Source organism: Populus trichocarpa, chromosome 10 (assembly GCF_000002775.5).
Source record: "Populus trichocarpa isolate Nisqually-1 chromosome 10, P.trichocarpa_v4.1, whole genome shotgun sequence".
Classification (NCBI taxonomy): Eukaryota; Viridiplantae; Streptophyta; class Magnoliopsida; order Malpighiales; family Salicaceae; genus Populus; species Populus trichocarpa.
Genome location: NC_037294.2, coordinates 3,665,051 through 3,684,444, shown reverse-complemented (window position 1 = coordinate 3,684,444; position 19,394 = coordinate 3,665,051). Strand labels below are relative to the sequence as shown.

Below are 19,394 nucleotides of genomic sequence, written 5' to 3'. Positions count from 1 at the left end.
CAAACCTCTTCCCTTCTTGAAGAAGAACCTCTATGTATAGACATCTTTCTTCTCTTCTTTCTTTCTTTCTTTTTTTTTGTAGCCATAAACGATCACAAACCCCACAAACCAACTCCAGATCTACACAAACTAACATCCACAACCAAGATCAACAAAACCACCACCAGATCTATTTTTCTTAAGTCTGATAAGCACTTTTTTTGTGTACAAGTGTTTTTTTACAGAAAAATCTAGGTAAATTTTGATTTCAATATGTCTTCAATTTCTCATATGTGCACGTTCTTAAAAATATCGAATCTAATCGGATCTTGTTCATTATTGAAATTGTATCCCTATTTATTGTTGCAGGAACCATTGATATGCTCTTCATAATTCTGGTAAGCACTTGTGGTTCTAATCTTCTTCTTTCTTAGTTGTATTATTTAGAAGATTCCTAACTTTGTTGCTTCTGATTTTTTATAGAGTTAATGAACAAAGGTTTAAAGTGTAGCTTCGGGAGGACAAACCAAGCTTTATTTCATGTGTTCTGTATGTTTATTGTGTTGGTAGCAAAGACTTATAGTTGTGTACTCTATAACCAACTTTTTCTTCATTTTTTTGGCAATTACTGAGTATGCCTTTATGTTATTATTCATTATATGTTGTTGACCATAAGACTTTTAGGAGAAAAAATTAAGTTTTAATGTTAGGTAGAGTGTGCTTGTATTGTGTAGTTCACGGGTCACTCTTTTCCACCCTATATAATGCACCATTTCAATAAAGTAGAACACATCACTTTCAAAAATATTTATGGAATGACCAATATGTTATGACTCTCTCAAGGCATTTTGATTAAAGTATATCATAAAGTAGTAAGTTGTCTTTCTTTCATTGTATATTCATGCTTTATGTTAGACCTAATTTGTTAATAGAATTGTTGGTACTTTCAACATAAACAATATATGTATTAATATAACCAATTACAGATTACTTGTAAGACATATTAATTGTTTAATATATATTGGGATGGGATGACTTTTATTGTAAACAAAAGAGTGATAAATTAATGAAATTGAATGGAATAATGTATGAAGTGTTTTATTTTATAAAATAAAATAAAATGGATTAATGGGATAATAAAAATTATATTTTCTATAAAAGTAATGTGATTTATTAGGTTTGCACGTAAAGCTTCCAACACATTTACATTAATAAAACAATTAATATGTTGTTCCTTGCTCATAATTATTTAATTAAAATTGTAGATATGGATGCAAATTAGTTTAATAACCTTTTTGAAGAAGAGTATAAAAATGTCATGAACAATCTCGCTCAATATGTTTCACATGACTACGTTGGTAGGAATAGTAGTAGTCATATCAGTTATAGTAGTGGTGCTACTTATGATAGCAATGCAGATGATGATGGTAACAATGACAATAGTAACGAAGATGATGACGTTGATGGTGACGATGCAAGCAATTCATTTTGGCATAGAGAATTTGATCGTCGTAAACTAGTATTGTGCACACCAAGCACACTTGCATTGTATTACAATAACTATAACTATAAGCAACCCTGTATGATTTCATACAACACAGGAATGCAGTGATTGAATGAAATTTTAAATAGGCATTGGATACGTTATGTAAATATGTTTAGGATAGATGCAACAACATTTCAAAGTTTTTGTTTTCATTTAGAAACACAATATGGACTGAAACCATCAAGGAGGATTAGTGTTATAGAGAAAGTTGGCATGTTTCTTTATACTTTAGCGTTAGGTGCTTCTAATAGGGAGGTCCAGGAGAGATTCCAACATTCCGGTGAAACAGTGAGTAGGTATTTCAACGTGGTTCTAAAGGTTGTGTGTTTGCTATCAATTGATATAATAAAACCAGTTGATCCAGATTTTTCGACAATACCACAAGAAATCGTTATGAACCTGAGATATATGCACATTTAAGGTAATATATAAGATTAATAAAAAGTGAATATATTTAGCTTTCCACTCTCATTATATAATCCATTTGGTAATTCATTTACAATTAATGTTTTTTAAATTTTATTTTTAGAATTGTGTGGAAGCAATTAATGGAACACATGTGCGTGCTTGTGTGTCTCAGGAAAATCAAATATCATTTATTGGAAGGAAAGGAGTACCAACGCAGAATATTATGGCAGCATGTAGTTTTAACATGCAATTTATTTTTGTTTAGGCTGGATGGGAAGGTAGCGCACATGACTCAAGAATTATTCATGAGGCCATCTATAATTCAAATATCAGATTTCCAAAGGCACCAGAAGATATTTTGGATAGAACAATAAGGCTTCTTTCAAAATTTTCATTTATTTAATTTTTGGTCGCGTGGTACAAAATATTTTTTGTTTTAAATGTCTTGGGTGAATGCAGGAAAGTATTACGTTGTTGACTCCGGTTATCCAAGTGAATATGCATTTTTTGGGTCCAAATAAAGGTAAAAGATATCATCCTCCAGAATTTCATCATCGAGGTCAGTTGAGAAGTCGAGAGGAGTTGTTCAACCGGGTTCATTCCTCCGTTCAAAGTGTAATTGAGCGAACTTTTGGGGTGTGGAAAAAAAGATGGAGAATTTCGCAAAACATGCTAATGTTTCTGTATAAGACACAGGTGCATATTGTTGTTGTATCAATGGCTTTTCATAATTACATAAGAAGGAAATCTATACAAGATGTTGCTTTTAATGAATTTGAACAACATCCTGATTCATGCCTCAGGATTTTTTACGTGATGTTGTTCCATGATCACAAACATATGAAGGCAATAGAACCTCACATCGTTTACATTTGTGCGGACTAGAATTTGATCTTGTAAACAACACATCATCTACATTTTTTAAGAAAATAAAAAAAAAAGACGAGCATAATGATTAAAACTAGACACACGGGCCTGAATTGGCAGGCGCACTAAGCCACCCGGAACCGCACATCTATCCTATTTTCTTATTTCATTTATTTTAATTTCTTAATAATTAAATAATTCAAAACATAATGTGTGTGTATTAATTCTTAGATTAATTGAGAATCTTTTAGATATTATCTCCTAAAACTCCATTTAATTTTGAATTTATTCTCGAAGAACTTTTTTACTTGCGTTGAAATTCCTAGGAATTATTTTACTGATAAAAAAAAAAACATAGATAGGGTCTGAAATTCTTTTTTATGTTAAAAATAAAATTAGAATGGCCCCCAACATAGAGCGTCACCTATATATATAATTTGTCATAACCCATGTAATGCGTGAGTAACCATCTAGTCAATAATTAATAATAATTAATAATTGAATTAAACAATCTAACCATTTTGTCCAGTAAAATTTATCGTCTATTAAATGCTCAATAAATTTATCTCTCATAAATTATTATATTTATTTGTCCTTTTTTTTTTTCACTTCTCATCCATCCAAATCCAAGATTTTAGAAAACAGTATAGGAGTGAAAATCCAAAACATTTTGATGAAAACAAGAATCCCAGAAATTCTGCTTTCTCTTCAATTTCAACCACCTACTTAATGGCTGCTGCTATTTCTTAATATAAATCGGATTTCATCAGAGTATAATTTATATTTAGAAGCCTTTATTTCTGCAACTAGTAGTGTTTGTTTGTTATTTCAACTCCTCAGCACGCACTAGAACAATCGAGTGCCTTTAATCACTAAAAAAAGTTATTAAATCTCATAGAAATTAAGCATGCATGGTAGATTCATAACCTTATTACAGCAGACACACAGTAGAAGTTTTATGGCAGATTCACAACCATCAAGACCACACAAAACAAAAACACAAGCACTCTATCTTGCCTCCAGCAATGAAATCGAGCACTCGTTCGCTGAAGGTGGTTTGCACTGGCTTGATGAATAACATGCTTCAATAAGATCCCTTTCAGTGAAGAATCCTGGTTGTTTAGGCTGAGGCAGTTCATCTTCATTACCCAACATCAAAACCACATATGACATGTTTGGCCTATCTTCTGTATTTTCTTGCACACACAATAGCCCCACATGAATCGAACGTAGTACTTCAGATAAATAAGGTGTTTCAACTTTTGATTCCCCAACCAGTTCTAGAGACCTGCCTTGTTTGAACAGTATCCAAGCCTGATAAACAAAAACCATGCTATTAAGAACACGTTACGTATTTGTGCAAATCCAACATTGACCATTGTCGGTCTCAATTGTTTTCCATAATTTCTACAGTTTTTCTTCAAGTATCTGAAGTGTTCAAGTCTCATAAACATGTGCAGACATCTGGTATCTAACAGAGGTACTCGAGAGTTTATTGAAATGAAAGAGTCAAACTGACATAGCTTTGGCACTTACATGCCCGATAAGGTTGAGGTGGTGATCTGGGTGACTGAATCCTCTGTTCCTATAGCCACTCACTATTTCTAGCACCAATACACCAAAGCTGAAGACGTCTGATTTTAGCGAGTAGAGTCCATAATTTGCATACTCTGGAGATATGTAACCACTGCATGTATTCATAGAATTTTAGGTCGCATGCATTTGCAAACTAAGAGCATAAAATCCATATGATGAAGAAGACACTTACTACGTTCCAGCCACTTTATTAGTACTGGCTTCAGTTTCATTTTCTCCAAAACTTCTAGCCAGGCCAAAGTCTGAGATTTTTGGATTCATTTCGTAATCCAACAAAATATTGCTGGTTTTCAGATCTCTGTGGATTATTCTTAGTCTCGAATCTTGGTGAAGATAAAGGAGTCCACGAGCAATCCCATTGATGATATTGTAGCGCTGACGCCAATCTAGTAGTAAGCTATGAGTTTCATCTGCCCAAGTCAATACATTATGGCTCTTATCAGATTCATAAATGCAAGAGAGAACAAGAAAGAACGAGTTACAATTGCATATATGGCAGGATTTGTGAGAAAGAAAGTGGAGAAAAGTAATCTCCCCCTACGAAGCCACTTTCCTAAGGGCTTCGAAGGAAGATAAACATCTTATAATTAGATTCTTAATGCAGGGTTTTGGAAAGCTCAATAGTGCTTAACTTTTTGAAAAGGTTTTGTGAGATTCATACCAAAAATATAGAAGTCCAAGCTTTTGTTAGGCAAAAACTCGTAGACCAACATCTTTTCATCTCTTTCAATGCAGCATCCAAGAAGCCTCACTAGATTCCGATGCTGAAGTTTCACGATATGTTTAACTTCATTTTTGAATTCATCAAGTCCTTGTCTTGAATTCTTAGAGAGCCTCTTCACAGCTATTTCTCGTCCATCTGCAAGGGTTCCCTGCAAATAATGACTCAGCATCGTAAGCAAATCATACGTTGTCTTCTGGAAGTTGAGAATTGCGAAATGGTGTTCCGTACTCTTTGTATCTGTTAAGGAGTACTCTCCAATCAGTCATTGTTTTATGCTAAAAAAATGGTCGGTCCTGACAGTCCTGTAGTGGGATCGTTTCAAAGAAACTAACACCAAGAACTCCACTGGGGTCAGGAGTTTGTAAGATGAAATTCAGAGGCCATAGGCCATATTGCATGACCGTTTACAGATAATTATTATCTTATAAACAGGTCCGAAACCTCCTTCTCCTAGTTTATTGGCATCAGAAAAGTTATTTGTTGCAGAAGCCAACTCATCCATATTAAAGAAGGGTAATTCTAGTTCTTCCTTCATATCCTTGTTATTCGATCCGCTTGGCAAATTACCTGTCATTTTTCCTGTTAGTATTACTACTACGAATTGGAAAGGTAAAAAAAAAAGACATGGGATCTCTCACCTCTATTTGTCGTTGTACTCAAATTTCTTTTTAAGGCATTAAATATTAATGAAGTCTTGAACAATTTACTGTCCTACCTTGGATTAATCAAATCAAATTTAAATTAAGAGATTAACTAGACTTCTTCTCTGAAAGTCGTGGAATGGGGGCGATAGGATTGGTTAGATTTTCATGGTAGAATACGTACGTTTTTTCTGCTGCTGCTTTCTCCAAACATGCAAGAGCAAGACCAAGGCTAGTCCAAGGAACACAAGTCCTGTGGACAACACAGTGCTTACCACGATCCTTTTCTTTGCATTGGATTTCGTATTAACCTTTGCACTATCACCATTACCTATATCATGGCAGAGAAAAACTAGAGTTAAAAGACAATAAATAGGAATTTGTGAATAGTTTTCCTTGGCTATTGGATCTTTCAATCCCAGTTATCTACTCAATACATTATAAAACAACACCGCTCTGGGCAGAGAAAAACCACTCCATCATGTCACCAACACCAAGTGATATGTCTAGTCACTGATCTAGTTATTTTATTATGCTTCAAGAAGTTACTTCTTTCAATGAATATCTCAAGTTCTTTCATGCCAAATGATATGTCGTGCAAGAAATCTTGCAAGCATCTACAACACATCATTGAATTTTAGAAATTGTGAGATTTTCAGGATTGATGATGTGATTATCCTTCAAGTCTCTATAATAATCCTTATACTAGTATGAACATATGTCTTGAGAGTTGTAATCTATGTCCACAAGCAATGCGGTTGTTCAACGAAACCTATGGAAAAAAAACAGAGAGAGGGGAAGAGGAGACATTGACCAAGTTATCACTCTATCAACACACATCAACACAAGCATACACAGGCACTCTCAGGCATCGTGTGATATGATGTTCTGAAAACTAGAATATAAGATTAGAAAGAAAACTTTCTCATGCATTTAATCGGAAAATCTTCTCAAATAAATAATATGACCTCTCTAAAAGTGACTAAAATCATAGTAATAGATACCGTCAGAAGATAAATTCATACCTAGTTCTGATGCAGCCCTCCGTATAAAAATGGTGTCTTTCTCATCTTGAAACAAAATATCGATCAGATCATTGAACCAAAGCAAGCACCCACTTCCTCCATTCCTGATGTCCATGTTTGCATACGCAGTACAGCTGCAGTTCTTCAAGCACGTGTTCCTGCACTCCTCCAGGCTCATGCTCTTGTTAAACCATGATTGCCTTGTCTCCGGCAACTTCACACCTGAGACTTTTTGAAACCCATCTCCTGAACAGTTTAGTGCAGTCTTTCTGATGCAACCACTTGACCAATCTGTCCTCTCCCAGTCTCTTGGAACTCTCGGTACAAATCCATTTAAGCAATCACACACCGGAGAGTTGTTAATACTACAGATGCCATTTGCACCACATAGTTTATAACGCGCACAATTATTGATGTTTTCTGTTTCGTAAAGAAACCAGCTCTGGGTTTTCTCAATCCACAAAAGTTGTTGGATATCACCATTCTGAGCCAAGACAATCCTACAATGCATTGAGCTATTAACAAGCTGTTCTCTGTAAAATATCTCCTTCTCGTTAAAAACAAATTCATATGTATATATTGGATTTGGTTTTAATGGAGGCATACCACTGAACCCCAGACCATTCCATGGCCCAGATCGATACTTCACTTTCGAATCTTCCAGCTCTACTAACTCGGGATATCCATAAGGAACAAGGATACCTGTTATGTTACCTCTAGAAGGATCATCTAGTGACTTCCATGCTGCCAAGCTCCAGTCCATGCCAGTGACTCTATTCCGTCCTATCTTCATGCCCGGTATTAATGTATTACCTGGATGTTCAAAACTCTGCCACAGGGAGTTCTCCGGGTTATTATCACCCTCCTCTTTCACAACAAGGTTTCCCGAATCCAAAAGCTGTGCAACTGGATTCCTAGCAGGTGTTGATGTGTTGGAAGACCAAATGATGCTTCCACTGCGATTGACAAGGACAAGAAGTCCTTGGTTGGTAAGCCTTACAACACCTGATGAATCGTTAAGTGGAGATTCTCTGTTGGCAACCCACACTGCTGTCTGGACTGATATTTTGCCATACCATATCCCCAAGTATCGGTTTTTGGATTTTCCGGGGCTGAAAAATCCTAATTCATAGGTGCCACCAGCCGAGACTATGGTGTCTCCATCTCGAATTGACAGGGTTGTGTTAATGGTGTCAACAGGGGTGGCTACTTCTACAATCAGAAGCAAAGTAGAGCAAAAAAGAAGTATGGAAATGCAATCCCTCAGAAATCTCATGATTCTTTTAAGCAGATCGCTTTGTTGTGTTATAAAATGGCTGGCTTTGCTAGATGTGAAGAATATTGGTCTCAAGATTGCCTATTTAACACCACAATCAGTCTACCGCTACAGCAATGTTACACTGCTGAGGTAAACGATTTAACACCACAGTCAGTCTACCACTACAGCAGTGTTCCACTGCTGGGGTAAACGATTTAACACCAGTCAGTCTAGAGGCACAGCAATGTTCCACTACTGAGGTAAACGCTCGACTTTGGATTTTTATTTTTATTTTATTTTTATTTTTGATGAAATTCACATGGAAATTTCATAGATAGTCTACACTACACGGAACTAAAGTGAGGTTTCTTTAATAATATTTTAAAGTATTTTTCAAACTATCACAGTTAGAAAAATATTTTTCAATCAAGCATAATCTAGGCAGTACATGCGCGATCTGTTAAGACGCGGTTTGTCGCAACATATACTCAACATGTACTCTTGATTTTGCTGTATCAGCAAGTAGTTCCGGAAGTGCCAGTGATTGTCATCGTTACTGTGCGGTGGCCCTTGGGCACCAATAAGTGTATGGACGGCGCTGCATCAATCGATCGATCGATCGATCATTTACTATCGACACTACCGAATACTGACTTGCCACCACACTGGCTTTTTCTCTGCTTTTCCCGGACATTCTTCTATACATGCTCTATCCATTAAAAAGAAAAAGAAAAGACAGAAATATAAAATCGACTCCATGTCTTGACTCTGTTCACTGAGATCTATAAACCCAAGTTACGAGCTGAAGTATATGCAGAATATTTACAAGACTTCTATTTACTCAAAATATTTTACATCTGTTCATATTCTATCATGGCTCAAATTAACTTCAATAATTCAAGAACAACAGCATATATGACTCAAGTAACAAAGTTGTGGTGGAGGGAGATTTGTTTGACAGTCTAGGGATTGCTATTGTTGCTGCTAGGCCACTGCTCTCTCTGTTAAGTGTTACCTCAAGGATACGTTGGTTAGAACTAACCACTAAATCCATATAAAACCGAAGCTAAAAAGAAAAGGAAGAGAAGAGAAGAGAATTTGGGACTGACCCTTTTGTGAAATAGCAGAAATTCCACGCTATAGTTAATACTGATCAGAAAACAAAACACCAGACATGATACCAAAAGCAAAAACCAAATTCAGGCTGCCATTTCAGCAATATCTGTGATTAACTACAGACTGCAAAAAATCTGAAATCTCCTCAATCACACCATCTCCTTCAAAACATAACTAAGTGTCTAGCTAGAAGATGTGCAGCTCGATTCCCTTCCTCCTGACACACACAAGTGAAAGATTCCTGAAATCTCATTGCAACTCCTTTCATTCATCCACAAAGAAGCCCCATTTGCAATCAGTGCTCCATACAACCAAAGCAGAGACCAAAAAAAACCCAAGTTCCACTGCCATATCTCTAAAACCAATCATAAGCCCAGTATGAAGAATTAATCAGTCCCTTAAGCTCCACAATATACGATGCTCCTACCCCCTCCATTCTAAAAGAAACAGCTGCAAAACATTACCCACACAATTCACCACGACAGTCCCATCCATAACCATAATATCCCTTTTCATTAAAAATTGCTATCATTATATAGTTATCTCAGTCAAGAAGCTGCTAATAAACACAATTTTGAGCCGAGCTTATCCTTCAATGAAAGTGGATGGCTGCATTGCTAGTCTCATTCCCCACTCTCTTAACTCTAGGTAGCGAGCATTTATGCATGACCCCATAAATCTGAAACCAATAATTTGATTGTCCTACAACTAAAAGCTCTATCAGCTTCAAGTGCCTCTCCACTATGAATCCCCGAAATTCCACAAGGCTTACACCCCAAAAAGCAGGTTGCAACAGGCCAGCGATGATCACCAAGACCCAATTCTCAATCATTTCCCCGTACCTCTCAAGCTCAAACACCCCCCTCCCCCACAAATGACCGTGCAAAAATAAGCACTCTCTAAATAATATACAGATCATCAGCTTCAAAGCAAGATGATGCTTCTGGGGCACAATCGCCTAGATCTATTCGTTGTTGATGCTTCAATTCTGAGGTATGAACAGATAATTTCCTAAATATAAGGTGCTTGTTCATGGGACTTAGTTTGAAATTGTCAGTCGATACAGTTCTCTTGTATTTAGAACCTAACCTATAATCACACAACGTCATGACCTGCATCAACATCGTAGAAGCCATGTGAAAGGAACACTGTAAACACTAAAACTAAGAAATCAGCATCTATACAACTTCCTTCATGTTGGTTGAGCCACTCGAAACATCAAAACTACGCGCAATTTTGGGGAGATTATTTTATGTGAGCAAAATGGAATAGCAATCTACATCATACACATAGGATCCTTATGGAGATGTCCTTGCCCTTAACAAGCTGTAAAGAAATAGATAGCTTGCCTAACCTTGGGTATCAGTTACTAGTGCAATTTATCTGAACACTGCATATTAGATGCCCAAGCAAATCCATGCCTTACTTGTGCTCAAGCAGTTGCAGTTAGGATTTTTAAGTTCACTAGTAGAGTATGTCTCTCTTGAGATCTAATTCCTTTATGACCCCCTTCTTCTCTGGAAGACAGAAGTTCTACCATCCCATTATGACAGCTTTTTACTCAAATACGTGACTTCAAGCAATTGTAATGTTTTCTGGGGCACAGTCGCCCAGAGTTGTTTCTCTCTTTTTCCCTCTCATTTGGTGGTGTTTAAAGCTGGAATCATGACCTGAAAACTTTTGTTTTGGAATCAACATAGAACATTCTTGCAGATTACTGCTTCCCCATGCATTATAAATCAGGCAAAGCGTTCTTCTTACTCTAGCTTTTAATCTTTAAAACTTCAAAAGCAATGCTCAAATCAAAGGCACACAGGCTCTAGGTAACGACAATCCCTAGCAAAACAACTCCAACCCAAATCCAAGAGTCTATCTCTTGTCAGCTCAGCTCAAATATGTAGCTGATAAGTTGAGCTATGGTAAAATCAACCTAAACTAACAATTCCTCAGCTTTTAGCTCATATTCAACAATAAATTTCTGCAATGTCAGTTGTCATGACATTAGGCATATTAATTTCTAAAATGTTATAAAATGAAGTATATTGCCATTACTCGGTTAGAAGGCTATTGCAGCTTCAAGAATTAATTGGGAATAAGCTTTTCATAATAATATTATGTGAGATGTAAGAGAATACCATGTAAGGATAGTATGAATGTGCTTTTTTCTTAAAACAGACTCCTTGTGTGTCCTGCAAACTAAGCAGAAACATATCCAATCTTTATCAAAGCTAATCTTAAATGTTCAATATCCTCGCTACAAATCATGTGACTTCGGCAATGCACAGAAATTTCCCAATTGATGACAAACAGAAGAACCTCAGCCTTTTCCTCATTTCAATCAGCATGCCAAGAGTACAAACTGTGCGAAATAAATAAAAAGAAAAAGAACCCCATGAGAATAAGTCATTATCACAAACACAGACCAAGAAACGTTTCAAAATATAAAGAAACCACAAATACAGTTAAGGTAGAAAGACAGGTAAACTTGACTTAACTAATTTAGGAAAAGAACATGCAGAATATTGTATCCAGAGCTTCTACAAGCAAATTCGAGCAATTGCATGCGAATTGACATGTAATAAAAGAAATAACAGCTGCAAGCAGTGCATTACATTATCAAAGCTCTCAAGATGATGATACCTTGGCATCCTTAATGCAGGGGGATGCAAGCCACACTCATCCTTCACTCCAAGTGGATTGCTAGTCTCAGCTCTCAATCCGAATTCTCCAACTGACAAGAGATTTATTAGTAAACCATAAACCTGCAAATTTGATTGTTGGTCCATCTGCTTTGAGCACCTTTCCACTGGATAATCTCCAAACTTCCAACGAAGCTTCCATACCAAAAAGTGAATCACAAGCAGCCGACTATGACCACCAAGATCCTGAAGGTGATGATCAGTCATTTCCTCATGCCTATCAGCCACCACAAGTTATGCACCGAACCCCTTTCCCTCTCTTCCTAACTGTGCTAGCTTAGTGTTGCATTTAATATAAAATTATTCCAACAAGGACAGCTAAAAATATCAAATGTGTTTATGCTGCAATTTGCTTTATGAGGTCCGTGGGTTTCTTTGGTATGATAACAATTTTACCTTTCTGTCCATGGTCTTTATGGAATGATAACAACTTTACTTTCAGACTACATAAAGAGAGATTTGAATCATTCAAGAATAAAAGCACAAGCCCCTTCAAATAAGAATCAGATGCAATGACCTTGAAAATCATCATGAAAGGACAATCTCCAAATTTCCAGCATCCACACGAGTTAATAGTGCTTCAATAATATTACAAGAGGTAATTCGCATGAATGTATGGTTTCCTTGTGTTCAAGCAGTTGGAATCAGGCTTTTATGAGTTCACTATCAAAGTATTTCCTGCTTCAAAACGAGGAAGAATTTCCTTTGTAACCTTTCTTCTCAGAACATGGAAAACTTTTGATATCCCTGCGTAGCAGCTTCTCTCCTAGTAAAATTTGCGACGTACCTCGCTCACAGAGCTATTGCAACGTTTTGGGAAGTAGAAAGGATCTTTTTCATTTGTTGGCATTTAAAGCTGGCATCATGTTTTGTGAAGCTTTAGTTTAGGAATCAGCCAAGAATTATGTTTGCTACAGATTACATAGTACAAATCATTGCTTCCAATGTATTAAAAATCAGGTAAATGCTTTTTGACACTTGCATGCGTTAGGGATCACAGACAATTGGTCCATTAAGATTTTAAAAGCAATGCTCAAATCAAAGGCACTTAGGCTCAAGGTAACATCAATCCCTAGCAGGACAAATCTGACCCAAGTCCAAGAATCTATATTGTCAATTTAAATATGCAGAGCCTCTTCCATAGATTTTCATCATGATTTTAACCAGCAAATCATGAGTAAAGTGTAACAGGTCCTAGCCTTAATTTACTCCTATTTTTAAAATTATCATATTTGAATCTTTTAAATTAGAATATGAATTTGTTTGAATTTCTCTATTAGCCAAGTAGAATTCTAGAACTCTGAAAAATATTATGAAAAACTTATGGGGACTTTCTATTAAGTCATGGGAGGATAAGACAACCTTGAATATGCCCTTATGGAGGCCCGAGCAACCTTGAATATGCTCAAAAACTATCTATTATCTTTTTCCAATTAGATCTTTGTAATCAATTTCTTTTAATTCAATAAAATTACTATTGTAATTAATCTGAATTATTAGATTTGTTATAATTAATATTAGAGCAGTAGATCTACGGCAAAAAGGACAAGGATGTCATGATTTATTAAAGCCATTGCAGCCATGAAGGGCAGCAGGAGCATCAACTACACCAACAAACCCAACAAAAAATTTTGGAAGAACTAGAGAAACAACTTCAAAACATGTCAGCTAAATAATTCTAGGCTATGAAAAAATCATGGAAAAACTTATGGGGACTTTCTATTAAGTCGTGGGAGGATAAGGCAACCTTGAATATATGCTTTTTATAGAGACACGAGCAACCTTGAATATCCTCAGAAACTATCTTTTATCTTTTTTCAATTGGGTTGCTGTAGTCAATTTCTTTTAATTCAATAAAATTGCTATTGTTATCAACCTGAATTAACAAATTTGTTACATATAGATAAAGATACTGAGCAATAAACAAAGAGAAACAAAAAAGAAAAAAAGAGTATACACCACGATAACAGGTTATTGCAGCCACAAGCATGAACATCATAATTAAAAATGATATATATAGAGTAACCATGAAATAAAATTTGAGTCAAAAGTCAGAAGAGACACAAGTTACTATCCTTCAAAAATCAATATAATTTAAACACTGATAACACAAAATTAGGAAAAGAACATACAGATTTCCAGTACTTCTACAAGCAATAACACCAACTGCGAGCAAATTGACATACACTATAACTTAAAACGAAAAAAATACCAGCAGCTTGCGGTGGAATACATTATCAAAGCTCTCAAGATGTTGTTGATACCCTGACAGCTTTAAATGCAGGGTGAAGCAAGCCAAGCTCATCCTTCACTTCAAGTGGATTGGTAGTCTCATTTCTCACTCGACTAACTCTCCGACTAGCCAGCGATTTATGAGTAAACCCATAAATCTGCAGAATTTGATTATCCCCAAAATTAAACGCCCGATCCATCTGCTTCAAACACCTCTCCACTGAATAATCTCCGAACTTCCCACAAGGTTTGCACCCCACAAAGTGAGTGACAAGCGGCCAACGATGATCACCCAGACCTGGGTGATAATTCTCAATCATTTCCTCATATCTATCAACCAAGATCCCCCAATAACCATGCAAATAATAAGCATTCTCTAAATACACTTTATCACCCCACTTATCCCTTTGTGTAGCCAATAAATAAACCATTGCAGACTGATCATCCGCTTCGAAAACCGGCCTATTCTTAAGTTCCCTGGTAAGCACCTTCCCTGCTTCATCTCTAATCTTCCCTTTCGGTCCCATTGGTGACCACGCATCCAAAAGATCCAAAGACCATTGACAATTCCTCAGCAAAAAACTCCCAGTATTCAATCCAATCCAATTCTTTTCATCATAAACCATCTCATTCCACCCGTGCATTACAAAATTCGAATCCTTATACCTCTCCCACGGCACCTCAAAAGCCATATCTGTAAACATAGCATCACTATCCATCCACCACAAGAACTCAACCTCCGGATGCGAAAGCAATAACTTCCTAATCAAAGGCAATTTCGCCCAAAACCCAGCCATTTCCGCATCAAGCAATGCCATGTTATAAAATATCTCTATTCCATGGAGTCTACAATAATCTATCTTATTTTTTATAGATTTTAACAAGTAATGATCCCCTACCGGATTCTCACAAGGTTTCGGCGACGATCCTGTAACTAACAAAACACGCGGTTTGTTAGGCTTAATAAAATTGCTAAAACTAGGGTTTTCACTCAACCATTTCTCTCGCAGTTGATTCCAATCGGATATTTTCGGACCCAAACTGTACGGTCTATTCGGATCCGGCTTCTCATCTTCCCCTTCATCGACCAAAATCTTGTTGATATCAAATGTGGCATAATTATTCCCACCATCAGCATTACTTGCTTCGTCGTTCTTGTTGTTGTTGGGCTGGTTAGACTCGGTGAGAACTCGGTGTGGCTCGCCGTGTTTGCGAGCTGCGTAGAAGTGGTTTTTGAGGTCGTTGAAGTCTTGTTCTGGCGTACCGAACTTGCCGGCGCCGATTGTGCCACGTAGGACGACCACGGTCATGCAGAGGCAGAGAAGTGTGATTTTTCCGTGGCGGATAGCTCTTTGGATCTGGCGGACTCGGTGAGTCCCGATGCACCGGTCCAGCATTTTGACTCGGACTGAGTTGGAAAGAGAAAGTAAGGATGGGTCTTATGTGTTGAGAGGTTTGCTTATGAAGGAGGGTGTGCTTGTAAATAAAAGGAAGTTTTAAGGGTGATTTAAAAGGAAATTTAGTCGGTGAGGCTGAGCAAGGAAAGAAGGAAGGGAATATCCAGTGAGGAAAAAAAACAATTTGAAATTATTATTTATTTGATTTGATTAGCTTTTTTATTTTTTTAAGAAAATAATTGTGACTGGTTGCCTGTAAGCACGTTTAGGAATCATGTGATGAGTTGGGCGTGTGCATTGTATATGGCAAGGCACCTCTTTATGGGGAAAAAAAATATTTATTTGTTAGAAACAATGTCAAGCAATTCTATATTTGAAAAATTAGTCCTTTGTTGTTTCTATAAAAGAAAAGAAAATTATTTATTAAACCAATAAATATATAATTCAATTGATATTTATGTTTTATAGTATTTTAAAACTCAATCCAGGAATGACTTTGTAACTCGGGTTTAGGCTTGATTGGATTTTAATAAAAATATGAAGAGAAATGGGTCGGGATAATTTGATTAAAAATATAGGTTGATTAGTGACTCGGTTAATTTGAAGAAAACTTAATAAAAAATAGTTGATTTTTAAAAAAAAACATCTTTTTTGTTTTTTCTTTAGATAAATAAATTGGATTGACTTGGGTTTATTTGGATCAACCCATCTGATTTATAATTCAAATTTTATCCTGGTTAACCCTGAATGAGTTTAAGAACTATGTTTTATAGGAAGAAAAATCACACATTTACTTGTCTCTCATTTAAATGCTAATCCATCTTTCATTTATAATAATAAAATTAACAAGAAGAAATATGGTTTAATTATGTATCATAACAGTATCAAATAGCTTATGATTTCACCAAGATTACCACATAAAATATTGATTAATATGGTGGAAAAAAAATGTTTATTTGTAAATAATAAACTCAAATTTAATAGGTCTAAAAGATCCTTTAAAAAATTTCATTCAACGTACCTAAACACAATAACTATATAAACTCGTCTTAAAGGAGGAGCTCGACTCCATAGGCTCGTCCTAGGAGAGAAGCTCCACTCCATTGGCTTGTCCTAGAAGAGAAGTTTGATTATATTGGCTTGTCTTAGTCAATATGTCTATGCCTGTTTTTTTTCTCAAAAAAACTCAATTTCTTGAGAATTTTTTCAAGATCCCACGCTGGTATCTCAATATTTTATATTGATTCAATACATATTATTTTGATAAGAATACAACACAAAATATTACAAGAGTAAAATTACACTACAACCCTTCATCTCTAGAAAAGACAAGACTCATGAGCTATAAATATATTATGAGTCTTTCAAATTCAAGGTTCACAATTTCTTCATTCATACCACTTTCAGCATACATATTTTCAGAGTTTATCTCTTTAAAATATCATTGTATTTTCTCTATTTATAAAGTTATTGACTTAAGCAGTCAAGAATCACCACGTTCATTAAAGAGAACATTTAGCAGGTATCAGTTAGTAGTTACATTGGCTAATCAATCACTATAAACTATCATCTACTAGTCATCTGAACTTTCCATATCAAGTCATTAAATAACTTAATCAGAAAAAATAAATTAGATTATTTAAACTAAAAAATTAATTGATTATCCAACATATCAGTTTAAATATCTTGTGTTTTAGGATTCATTAATAAATAATTAGATTATTGTAAATAGACAATGCTACACGTGAAAAAAGATCACGGAGTTCAGAAAAAAACATAGAAGTATACTTATTTTGATTCAAGGTAAAATTAATTATATTATTAATAGAGAAAAAAAAAAGTACTGATGTAATTCAAGTATCTACCTTTGGTAAATTATTTTGATATTTAAAAGTAAACTCAAATTATTTAATAATAAGTGATCTGGACCAAAAGACTCATTTATATACCTAGCAATTATGAAGTTTGCACCTAAAACACTCAATGATCCTATAATTAGAAGTTTTTAAACTTTGATTTGAGTTCTTGCTCGTAGTCTTTGTGAGATAATGAGTTAAAAACCAAAGTGATAGAAATATTAGGGATTATCATTAGCCTTATTTTCTCGAGGAAGATGAGAGGCATGAAGCAATGATTATGCTTTGTGGGACTCTAATTTATTTGCAAATAATTAACTGCTCGAAATTACATGAAATAACTAGTTAAATTTAACCTAAATCCAAGGAAATATGAATTTTTTATACTCAAACTTTACTAGATTGTTTCAAATATTTATCAGGTATCGAACTTTATATTATAGCTAGCTTAGAATTATTCACTATATAATTAGTTTGGTATATATATAATTATTTTTAATTTTAAAATTATTTATTTATTTCAGGTTACATATAAGCCGGGCAAACTAGTATTTATTAGGGGTGAGCAAAAAAATCAAAAAACCGATTAAACTGAGAAAACCGAAAAAAAATAACCAAAAAAACCAAACTGTAAAAAAAAACCGATTAAACCAATTAAAATTTTGAAAAAACCAACCGGTTCGGTTTCGGTTTTATAAGCCTAAAACCAAAAAATCGAACCGAACTCAAATCGGAAAAAAACCAAGCCAAACCGGAAAAAAACCGAGCCAAACCGAAAAAATCGAGCCAAGACCGAAACCGGTCGGGTTGGACCTGGTTTCGGGTTTAAAAAAAATAATTTGGTTTGGTTACTTTTTTTTTTAATAAAAACCGAACCGAACCGAAAATAATTATTTATACCCAACTTTTTAATATTTCCGATTTATTTGAGCTGGTAACCATGTGAAATTGTCATTATTCCTATATTTGTATTTATAAAAATCTCAAAGTCAAAGCAGACAAATAGCGTGCAGATCACAACAATATAATGAAAACCAGCACATGCCTTGCTGCATGATGTTTGAACTAAGCAAGAGCATTTTGCATTTATTACGACTTCTATCCCTCTTAACTACTTCTTCTAGAAAAGGTGATTGGAGAACCCCTGCTAGGCGACAACGTTTTGAGTAGTCAGTCAATAAACACGTACAAGCAATAAGTGGTTTTCTTGTTCAAGTTCAACTGTTTACTGTGCATTTACTTGCAAAACTAATTATTTTATTTTTTAAAATTTATTTTTATTTATTTTATATTTTAATATTTAATTTATTGAAAATTAAGTTTTATAATTTAGTGTAGTTTACTTTATATACAGTTAGATTAGTCTCATAACCAATATCACGGGTTTGATGGATTAACTCGGTAGACTTGATTTTTTTTATCTTTTTTTAAATTATTTTTTTTATTTCATCCCTCAACATTGAGTTAATTAAAAATTAAGCTTCATGATTTATTTTAGTTTGATTTCTATAAGGTTATCTTGGTTTCATGACTTGGATTGCTGATTTAGCTAGTTAACCTAGTTGACTCAAGGTTTTTTTTTTGTCTTTTTTAATTTGAATTTTTTCAATTTCATCATTTAACATGGAATTGATTATGAATTAGACCTCATGATTTATTTTGGTTTGCTTTCTATAGAGGTATTTCAATCTTATTACTCAAGTCATATGTTTTGCAGGTTAACCCGTGCAATCTTAAGTCGTTTTATTGTGTTGTGTTTTTAAATTGAATTTTCTTTTTTATCTTTCAATCTTTAACATTGAGTTTATTAAAAATTGAGCTTCATAATTTTTTTTGATTTACTTTTTATAAGGTTATCATAGTCTCATAACCTTAATGTAGGTTTAGTAGGTTAACCCGAGTTGACTCGTGTTATTTTTTTGTTTATTTTCTATGAGGTTATCCTGATCATATGACTTGGGTTACGAGCTTGGCAGGTTAACTCAGGTCAATTTTTTTTTGTTATTCTTTAATTAATTTTTTCCAATTTTGTTCTTTAAAATTGGATTGA

General features: G+C 34.9%; 3 protein-coding genes across 3 annotated transcripts in view; all 3 read right to left on the bottom strand.

The window, feature by feature from the left end:
- Window positions 1-8,242, bottom strand: part of LOC7475946 (G-type lectin S-receptor-like serine/threonine-protein kinase At4g27290) — a 98,310-nt gene extending 90,068 nt beyond the window's left edge. The window contains exon 1 of the mRNA XM_006378054.3: window positions 7,501-8,242. Coding sequence (XP_006378116.3) covers window positions 7,501-8,062 — 562 coding nt within the window. The 5' untranslated portion in view covers window positions 8,063-8,242. The remainder of the gene's footprint in view (window positions 1-7,500) is intronic.
- On the bottom strand, window positions 3,661-6,923 carry LOC7498011 (G-type lectin S-receptor-like serine/threonine-protein kinase SD1-1). The gene is made up of 6 exons (XM_052456676.1): window positions 6,787-6,923; window positions 5,946-6,092; window positions 5,058-5,268; window positions 4,569-4,806; window positions 4,337-4,487; window positions 3,661-4,114 (listed from the first exon to the last, which is right to left on the bottom strand). The coding sequence occupies exons 2-6, from the start codon at window positions 5,973-5,975 to the stop codon at window positions 3,809-3,811; spliced, it is 936 nt and encodes a 311-aa protein (XP_052312636.1). The 5' UTR covers window positions 5,976-6,092; window positions 6,787-6,923; the 3' UTR covers window positions 3,661-3,808.
- Window positions 8,243-13,930: 5,688 nt separating the features above from the next.
- Window positions 13,931-15,576, bottom strand: LOC7475950 (xyloglucan 6-xylosyltransferase 2). The gene has a single exon (XM_002315518.4). The coding sequence runs from the start codon at window positions 15,486-15,488 to the stop codon at window positions 14,106-14,108; it is 1,383 nt and encodes a 460-aa protein (XP_002315554.3). The 5' UTR covers window positions 15,489-15,576; the 3' UTR covers window positions 13,931-14,105.
- Window positions 15,577-19,394: the final 3,818 nt, after the last annotated feature.

What these genes read in the sequence shown, in the direction of transcription:
- LOC7498011 (XM_052456676.1), bottom strand. Translation starts at nt 5,975, where the DNA reads ATGTTTGGAGAAAGCAGCAGCAGAAAAAAC. An exon ending in AAAGCAGCAGCAGAAAAAAC is followed by an intron (nt 5,269 to 5,945) that starts GTACGTATTCTA and finishes CATTATTTGCAG; the next exon opens with GGAACCCTTGCAGATGGACG. An exon ending in AATAAAGTGGCTGGAACGTA is followed by an intron (nt 4,488 to 4,568) that starts GTAAGTGTCTTC and finishes GAATACATGCAG; the next exon opens with TGGTTACATATCTCCAGAGT.
- LOC7475950 (XM_002315518.4), bottom strand. Translation starts at nt 15,488, where the DNA reads ATGCTGGACCGGTGCATCGGGACTCACCGAGTCCGCCAGATCCAAAGA.